This window comes from Capricornis sumatraensis, chromosome 1, assembly GCF_032405125.1.
Source record: "Capricornis sumatraensis isolate serow.1 chromosome 1, serow.2, whole genome shotgun sequence".
Lineage (NCBI taxonomy): Eukaryota > Metazoa > Chordata > Mammalia > Artiodactyla > Bovidae > Capricornis > Capricornis sumatraensis.
Genome location: NC_091069.1, coordinates 59,623,205 through 59,632,909, shown reverse-complemented (window position 1 = coordinate 59,632,909; position 9,705 = coordinate 59,623,205). Strand labels below are relative to the sequence as shown.

Here is a 9,705-nt window from a genome sequence, read left to right as displayed (position 1 = left end):
CTGGCCTCTTTGTTGGGAGAACCAGGGGGGGGTCAGAGTCTCTGCCCTCCCAGCCTGAGAGTCCCTGGGTATGAGGGGTTGTTGAGGAATCCCTTCCTCCATCAGACTCAGCCCCAGGTGCTGTTTGCCCAACTGTCAGCATTGTCCTGGGCATCCTGCCCCCCAACCCCGGCCTCGCTCCAGCTGGGTCCTTAATGAAGATGGTCCACACAGACACCAGGCAGCCGCTGATGGGACGAGCATCCTCTTGTGGACAGAGCCAGCCCTTGCAGTCACCACTGTATTTCCCACCTTGTTCTGTGGAATTTCACAGAAGAGGGTTGTTCTAAGCCCCCACAGTAACTCCCTCACCCCTTCCTGGCCCCGGCTTCTTGACTACCCAGTCTTGCCAAATATTTCACGTGTGGTCACTTGAGTAACGTCCAACTCTTTGCAACTCTATGGACCGTAGCCTGCCAGGCTCCTCTGTCCATGGGGTTCTCCAGGCAAGAATACTGGAGAGGACTGCCATTAATTCCTCCAGGAGATCTTCCCTGGGATCCAACTCAAGACGCTTACCTGAATTGGCAGGCAAGTGCTTTACCACTAGCGTCACCTGGGAAGTCCTACAATATTGCCAAACAGTGGGTTGGCCCAAAAGTTCATTCAGTTTGGCCAACCCAATACTTAGGAACCAAGCCAAAAGATATTAGACTCTCAGGGGTAGTCCCTGGATCTCCCTTGGGTCTAGAACCCCTGGTATCCCTGATGAGTGCCCGTGGTGCTAAGCCGTAGTGTTGGACTTAAGGTAAGAGGTTTTGATCTACCACTTCCTGCCTCAGGCAAGTTATTTCTTTATTTTCTGAGCCTCAGCTTCTCCATATGTAAAATAGGGCAAATCTCAGGTTCATTTATGTGAGGATCCCATGCAGCTCCTGGTGGCTCAGACGGTAAAGAATGTCCCTGCAATGCAGGAGACCCTGGTTCGATCCCTGGGTCGGGAAGGTCTCCTGGAGAAGGGAATGGCAATCCACTCCAGTATGCTTGCCTGGAGAGTACCACAGGGGAGCCTGGCAGGCTACAGTCCATGGAGTCACAAAGAGTTGGACATGACTGAGCGACTGACATTCTCAACACTTTCCCAGGCAGCTGAGCCCAATAACTGTCTTCTCTCGTCCCTCCTCTCACACCTCAGGGACCCTAAGAGCTGTTTATGCAGGCTCCTGTGTGGCGCTGTTCCTGGATCTGTCACCAGCCTTCCTGGCTGATTCTTTGGCTTCCTGTAAGTAACAGCAGCCACCACCTGCGGGGAGTCTGTGATTGGTCGGGCACCAGGCCACTTGCTTATTTTCTGCTCTCATTGACTCAGAGATGGAACAATCAAAGCCTGGGGTACGTGGTGTGCCTGGTGTCGAACATATCTCCCTGGGGCAGAATGCTAAGTCAGGGTTCTCCCGGACAGTAGTGGTCCTTTCAACACGCAGCCCCAATAAGAGTTCATTGGCTGCTAGGCTCTGAGGTTTTCTGGAGAAAACCCTGTCACAGGGTGCCTCCTACCCAGTCAACCCCAAAGCCAGAGACCAAGAGCAATGGTTTATTGAGTCATATGGCAATGGTGGGTTGTCTTTTAAAAAAGAAAGAAGCGTCAAGGAGAGAAGCTGGACATGGCAGGGAAACGATACTGAGAGGAAAGGGGTAGTGTGACTTAAGTTGAGGCTCATTTACAGTATTTACAGTCAGGCCTGGTGGGGGGCGGGGGTGGGAGCTGTGGGGCCCAGAGAGGGAACTGTAGGCGGGGCTGTGTCAGGGTCTCTGGTCGCTGTGGGTTTGGCAGGGCTGTCGGGAGCAGGAGGCGGGGTCCCCAGTTAGTGCCTGGTTCTACTCTGGGCAGGGCTGCACGCCACCCCCCAGAGCCTGGGGCGGGGTGGGAGGGGTGCTTTGGAATGTCTGTCTCCAGCTGTAATGGGCTGGTCTGGCTGCCAAGGAGAGGGGTGGATTCTCCACTGCGGGGGAGCCCCTGGGATGGAATTGGCACATTCACAGCAGCAGGTAAGGGGAAGGCAGGGGGCTGACCACCTTGACCACCGGCTGGAGCTCCTGGTTGGCTGGACCCAGGGTTGAGCCTGTGACCAGGAGGGACGAGCAGGAAGAGCCAAGCAAGCTGCGTAGAGAAGGCGGTGCCTCTCAGGGTGGCGGTGGGGGTGAGCCTTTGCACCCACTGTGGCTGCAGGCTGGGCAGAAGCGCTCACAGACCATGGCCGTTAGAGCGTGTCGACAATGGAGACACAGAGGCGCCTCTGTGTGCCCTGGAGCCCGTTGTGGGCCCCAAGGGCCATCCCTCTGCAGCCCTCTTCTCCACATTTCTCCTCCGATTCTGTCTCTTTGGAATGGGACAGTGTGTCCCCCTGGGACTCTTGTCCCTCATTAAGGAGTCCCGGAGGACTGGTGGCGTCTCCTCCACCACCATCCTGTCTCTCATGGTTCACTGAATCAGCCACACAGGGAGGGAGCTGCAGTGCTGGATTTGTGGTTATTTTTCATGTAATAAATAAAGATTCCTTTGTGTGACTCTCGGGGGCCTGTCCCAGGCTGAGTCCTCCCGTGGCTCGGTCGCTCCCACTGTCCCCATGGCAACTACAGATGGTCAAAGGCCGTGGCGGTGGTGGGCGGCGCACTCGGCCTTGATGTGGAACTGTAATAATATGGGGAACCTGGACAGGTTCAAAAAAAAAAGAACAACAACAACAGTGCCGGTCAGAAGAAAAAAATTGCACCATAGCCTCCCCCTGCCTCTGCTAACCTTTAAGACAGCGTGAGTTAATCATTGATCCCTCTGGCCTATCTGATCATCAAAGATTAACTCCTCTCTGGCCCTTATTTCCTCCTTCTCTGGCCTCACCTTTGAGTTTCTGGCCAGAAGGAGAACAGTGGCTTCTTGCCCCTCCCCTCCCCACGATTCCTTTGACCTTCAGCACCCTTGCACTGAGAGAGGGCAAGCAACAGACGTTACGACTGGAGCCCTGAAGAATCAAGTACTGACTGGGGGATCACTGGGGTGTTCCCTGGCCTTGCCCGAAAGGCACAAGATCAGAGGATCTTAGGAACCAGGGGGGATGGAAAGCTGACTGCTCAAGGGATATGTGGATTTGAGGATCTCCTCCAGGCTGCTCTCCACACCCACAGGATGGACGGCCAGGGGAAGTTCCATGGGGAGGGCACATCTCTATGCCCTCATCTTTCTGAGCTGAACTGGACCTAAGGGTGGCTTGAACTCACATGGCAAACAGAGCCCAAGTCAGTCAGCCTCCTAGTCATTCCTGGAACATGAGGAGGTAACAGGAGGGGGAGGGGGGGTCTTGCACAAGATCAGAGGATCTTAGGAACCAGGGGGGATGGAAAGCTGACTGCTCAAGGGATATGTGGATTTGAGAATCTCCTCCAGGCTGCTCTGAACACCCACAGGATGGACGGCCAGGGGAAGTTCCATGGGGAGGGCACATCTCTATGCCCTCATCTTTCTGAGCTGAACTGGACCTAAGGGTGGCTTGAACTCACATGGCAAACAGAGCCCAAGTCAGTCAGCCTCCTAGTCATTCCTGGAACATGAGGAGGTAACAGGAGGGGAGGGGGGGTCTTGGGAATGGAGACCCTTGGGGTCGGCTGCACTGCGCTGCAGCTTCAACAGGGCTCACGTTTGCTCCCAAACCCTCCAGGTCATCCCTTCATGGAGACTCCAGAGGGATCCCTCACGTTCATTTATGGGGCTTGGTTTCCTGATTTCCTTGGTTTCTCAACCCAACCCCGGCCCAGGGGAAGAGGGGCCGATGAGAAGCCCTGCAGTCCAGTTCATTATCCAGACCTCCATACTGAAGGCTGATGCCCACATCTCAAGCCAAATATCAGGAATATGGTGGAACAGAGGGTCTCTGTGTAAGGGCTTTGGGGCTGAATCATGAGTATTTTCGAGCCACTTAGATGGTTAATGAGAGCGACAGGATGGCACTGTTTGCAATCAGCACGCTCCCCAGCAGGAGGGTTGCTGGCACCCTCCTAGATGCGCAGGGGCATAGAGACGTGCCCTCCCCGTGGAACTTTCTTAGCATCCTGTCCATCCTGCAGAGATGTCCCCTTCAGCCCCACCCTCCCAAAGCCTGAGCCCTGAACCTTACACAGAACAGATTTCACAGACATGGCCTCAGGACAGAGAAATGAGTGATGCCCAGGAGTCTCCCCTCCACCTCTCCCCCCAGACAACTTGGTACCCTGCCCTTCCCTGACCTGCTCGGATTATGGATAACACCTGTCTCTCCAGGCCCTCCATCGAACTGGGGATTCCCAGCTCTCAGACCACTTTGGTCCAACCTAGCACCTCCACCCACCCCGAACAGTGGAGGGCCTGCGACGGCCCCAGAGGCAACTTACTCAGTAAGCTGGAGTTGGGGAAGCGCCAGGCCTCGCCGTAGGAGGAGTAGGGGGTGTGGCTGTAGGCGTTGCCAGAGTATTCGCTTCCTGTGGGAGGCACACAGGTGAGAGACCCATGAGGTGGATTCACGGCCTGAGGGCTGGGACTGGGGGATGAGGGTCTGCAGGCTGGACACAGAGCGAGCCCTGGGGGACAGGTGCGGCCAGGGCAGGGACAGTGGGAGCTCAGGAGACCCCTCCAAGAGCCCTGTGGAGGCCCCTCCGTCTGCATTCCTTTGGGGGCCAGTGCCTTTTCCGTCAGGGACTGGGGGTACCGCCCTGACACGACAGCTCTCACAGGAACCCCAGGAGGTAGATGTTATCATGATGCCCATTTTCCAGATGAGGAAACAGTCTTGGGGATCTTGTAGCTCACACAGCTGCAGGGTTTGGTGGAATTTGAAAGCTGTGCTGTGACACCAGGTACCAGGTTCTAATCAGTTCTGCTGCTGCCTGGACTTTGTGTAGAAAGGTCTTTCCAGGAGGGGTCAATGTGAGTGAGAGAGGTTAGAGGTCAAGGAAGGACTCGAGGGAGTATAAACTGTGCTGTCGTTGTTTAATCACTAGGTCGTGTCTGACTCTTGCGACCCCATGGACTGCAGCCTGCCAGGCTTCTCTGTCCGTAGGATTTTCCAGGCAAGAATACTGGAGTGGGTTGCTGTTTCTTTCCCCAGGGGATCTTCCCAACTCACATCTCCTGTATTGTCAGGTGGGTTCTTTGTAGCCTCCTTCAATATGCTTTGTTACAGAGGTGGTGGGGAGAGAGAGTTTGTGTGTGTGTGTGTGTGTGTGTGTGTGTGTGTGTGTGTGTGTGTGTGTGTGTGTGTGTGTGTGTGTGTGTGTGTGTGTGTGTGTGTGTGTGTGTGTGTGTGGTTGGGGATGGGTGCAGAGGATGAAAGGCAGAAAAGGGGAGGGGCCTGGAGAGCATGGGTCCTGAGACTTCCTCTGAAGAGACTCTTGTCCCATCTCAAACCTGCCACTTGAAGAAAACTCAGCACACGACTTACACAAAGCAAATCAGATCACCTGTTTCTGTGAGTGGATTCTTGGCCTCACTAGAATTACTTACCAAAGAAATGACTTGAGAATTCCCTTAAATAACAAAGCAGACCACCGCAATTACTGCTGGAACTCAGACGGAGCTTAAGGTTGGCAAAGCACTTTCCCACACTCGACGTCCCTTTATTCTCACAACTGAGAGGCGCCCATCAATAACGCCAGTTTACAGAAGAGGAAACTGGAGTCTAGCATGAGTAAGGAGTTAGCCTCAAATCCCACAGATGGGAAATTGGCAGAGGAGAAGTTGACCTGAGGGGTCTTCACTCGAAATTCCAGACCATCCGTTTATGCACTTGGGAGACAGTTCCATCCACAAAGCGAGGTTCCCACCAATCCTGAACTCCAATGAATGTCCACACCGCCTTCCAGAATCTCACCTGCTGTTACAAGTCAAGTGCCTTCTTTGGCTCCTGAACTCATTCCCAGACTCTGGGAGTGGGGCTCGAAGCTGCCTGGCTCTGGAGCCGGCCTGCCTGGAGCCAAATCTCTGTGCCCCACTTCCGACTTGTGCAACCTTGGACAAGTCACTGAGCTGCTCTGACCTTTAGTTTCCTCATCTGTCAAACGGGGCAGATTATTGCCCCTATCTCATGGGGTTGTGGGGAGGATTCAATTCGATAACATACATCAAATGCTTATGGCACCACTCTTGGAACAGAAGAAGCAGGCAAGGAATGCCAGCATTTATGATTTCCCCATTAGGCAGGCACAAAAATAAAGCTCACCAGAGCCCCACATCCATCATCCAACTAGTGTTAAAGCCTGAGTTGGGGTCAGTGGGTGCTGATTTCCTGCCAGAGAGGTAGGCAATTGCACAGGAAGAATGGAAGCAAGGAGGAAGAGCCTGAAGGAGAGGAAGGCTTCTGGGTCCTTGTCCAGGGCATTAGTGACAGGCAGTAACACAGGGAGTTCATTAGGGGCAGGGATTAATCTAACAGGTCAGATGAACACAAATACATGGAAGAGAAAGGAGGGAGGAAAATGAGGGATTAAAAAGAGAAAGAAAGAAACTAATGACCTCATCCAGTCAATAACCTCAGAGATGCAGATGACACCACCCTTATGGCAGAAAGTGAAGAGGAGCTAAAAAGCCTCTTGATGAAAGTGAAAGAGGAGAGTGAAAAAGTTGGCTTAAAGCTCAACATTCAGAAAATGAAGATCATGGCATCCGGTCCCATCACTTCATGCCAAATAGATGGGGAAACAGTGGAAACAGTGTCAGACTTTATTTTTGGGGGCTCCAAAATCACTGCAGATGGTGACTGCAGCCATGAAATTAAAAGACGCTTACTCCTTGGAAGGAAAGTTATGACCAACCTAGATAGTATATTCAAAAGCAGAGACATTACTTTGCCAACAAAGGTCCGTCTAGTCAAGGCTATGGTTTTTCCCGTGGTCATGTATGGATGTGAGAGTTGGACTGTGAAGAAGGCTAAGCACCGAAGAATTGATGCTTTTGAACTGTGGTGTTGGAGAAGACTCTTGAGAGTTCCTTGGACTGCAAGGAGATCCAACCAGTCCATTCTGAAGGAGATCAGCCCTGGGATTTCTTTGGAAGGAATGATGCTAAAGCTGAAACTCCAGTACTTTGGCCACTTCATGTGAAGAGTTGACTCATTGGAAAAGACTCTGATGCTGGGAGGGATTGGGGGCAGGAGGAGAAGGGGACAACAGAGGATGAGATGGCTGGATAGCATCACCGACTCGATGGACGAGAGTCTGGGTGAACTCCGGGAGTTGGTGATGGACAGGGAGGCCTGGCGTGCTGCGATTCATGGGGTCGCAAAGAGTCAGACACGGCTGAGTGACTAAACCGAACCGAGCCGAACCATTCGTTTCACAAATGAAGAAACTGCTGCCCAGAGAGGGAAAGACATTTGCCCCAGGCCACATGTTCCCTCAGAACCTGCTAGGACCCTGGCCTTCGGTGCCTCCTCCAGCGCTCTTTCTTGTATTCACAGTGTGATCTGCTTTGTGTGCTGCTGGTATACCCCACGCCTCCTTGCTTTCAGTGCATCCTTGGAGAAAGCCAATTGTACCTTAGCAATGCTCTCAGGCCTTGACCCTACTCCAGCCAATGCCAACCTCAGCCAGCTCCAAAGGACAGGAAGAAATGTGGAAAACCCAACGTATTTGCCCCTCACTGTGTCGCTTATTCATGCATTCATTCACTCGCTCACTTGTTCATTTATCCAGTGCACACTTACAGGGTACCTATGTGCTTTGGTCACATAGTAGTGGAGGAGAGGATGGGGCTGAGGAGGTGGTACACCCCTAGGTGCGGCATCCTTTCACCATCACGTCCGTCAACCCACCTTCATCCACAGCAGATGAAATGTCCTTGCTCTCATGAGAGGCCAACCTATCCTCTTTGCTCTGTATCCTACCCCACTCATCTTTCCATGGACTGGGTCCTCATAATTTATCCCTTCTCTTCACTCTTTGTCAATTCCCCTAGCCAGCCAATAGGCTCTGCTATTTTCTCTTTCAGAAATCCTCTTCTTAGCCCACATTTCTCTGCAGCTCACAGCCCTTCTCTGATCCATGGTCTCTGCCCTCACCTCCTCATCCCCCCTCCAGTCAGGCCAACGCTGATCCCTTCAAATCCCTACAACCTCTACCCCGATCACTCCAAAGGTCACTTGGCTGACTCTGATTCAGTTCATCACTCCCTCCCTGCCTTTGGGTTTCATGGTGCCAATTCCCCTGGTTTGCCACCTAACCCACTGGCCTTTCCTGCTCTCTTGCCTTGTTGGCTCCTTCTCTGCTATATCTCTAAATGTTGAAGGACCCCAGAGCTTGGTTTGTGAGCCTTCTGTGATTTTCCATCCACATCCTCTTTCTGGTGACCTTGCATAATCCCTTAAGCATTAAATAACAGTTCTGCACAATGGCTGAAATGTATGCCCTAGTCTTTCCTGACTATAGATATACATCATGTGCCTACTGATGTATTAAACTGATTATCTAGGAGGTGTCTCAATCCTAATATGGCCCAATAGAATCCTTGACTTCCATATGCCAAATACTCTACCATTTCCTCTTCTGATCTCCTATATATACTTGCCACCACCACCCATGCCTTTTCCCAAACCTCAAACCAGGGACTTATCCTTGTTTCCTCTGTCATTAAACCCCTATGGCCAACTCACCAGTAAGTGCTATTGGCTCCACCACCAAAATACGTTACATCCTCAACGTCTCTTTTCTCCTCCTTCCCTGCTGCTTCCCTGGCGCATGCCACTGTCATGCCCTGTATCAACCACTGCAATTGTCCCTCCCCTACCTGGTCTCTAGGTGTCCTCTTCTGACTGTCTACCATCTGATTTCCCAGTGACCCAGGCAGGCTTAAAATTTGACCTCCCACTTCCCCCCCACTACCAATATCTCTTCATTCTGTAGTGCTTTCCCCACTCACTCCCTGTTCTCAGTTATGCTCACACTTTTCCCGTGTGTAATCATGCTACACTACTGGTTCCTACCTTGGGGCCTTTGCACTTGCTGTTCTTTTGGGCTGGGGATGGTCTGCCCCAGTTTATCACTTGGCTGACCACTCTGAACACCTTCTCAGAGAGGCCTCTCCTGATCACCCAATCTAAAGTAGTTATCTTTTCTCCCTGCAGCTCTTTATTACATCATCCCATTGTATTGTCTGAACCAGAGCTTATCGCTATCTGAAATTATCTTGTTGATTCATTCGTTGACTTGTTTACTATACTTTTTTCTCCGCTGTTAGGCTGTAAGCTCCGTAAACAAATGGACCTGGCTTGGTCACTGCATCCCATACCAGAGAATCTCAGCTCCTATTTGTTAAGTGAAAACTGGTAAATGGATGGAAGGATGCAAGGATGGTTGAAAGGATGGATGACAGAAGTATGGATAATGGATAAAAGAAAGGATAGACGTATGAAAAGGTGCATGGAAGGATGAACAGAGGGATAAAAGATTGAATAGATGAACTAAAGGATGGATGGATGATGGAAGACAGATGAATAGATGGATGGGAGGAAGGATGGGTGAAGAAAAGATGAATAGAGGGTTGAATTGACAGAAGAATGGATGAATGAATTGACGTATGGATGGATGAATGGAAAGATGGGTGAATAGGTGAATGGATGGATGCATGAATAGAAAAATGGGTAGATGGATGGAAGAAAGGATGGATAAAGGAAAGATGAATAGAGGGCTGAATGACAGAATGATGGA

General features: G+C 51.7%; 1 protein-coding gene across 1 annotated transcript in view; it reads right to left on the bottom strand.

Moving 5' to 3' along the window:
• Nucleotides 1–1,613: 1,613 nt before the first annotated feature.
• The window catches only part of PAX8 (paired box 8), a 31,188-nt gene continuing 23,096 nt past the window's right edge, over nucleotides 1,614–9,705 (bottom strand). Inside the window, exons 10-11 of the mRNA XM_068966796.1 lie at nucleotides 4,402–4,488; nucleotides 1,614–2,690 (exon numbers count right to left, since the gene is read on the bottom strand). Of these exons, the coding sequence (XP_068822897.1) occupies nucleotides 2,614–2,690; nucleotides 4,402–4,488 (164 nt within the window). The 3' untranslated portion in view covers nucleotides 1,614–2,613. The remainder of the gene's footprint in view (nucleotides 2,691–4,401; nucleotides 4,489–9,705) is intronic.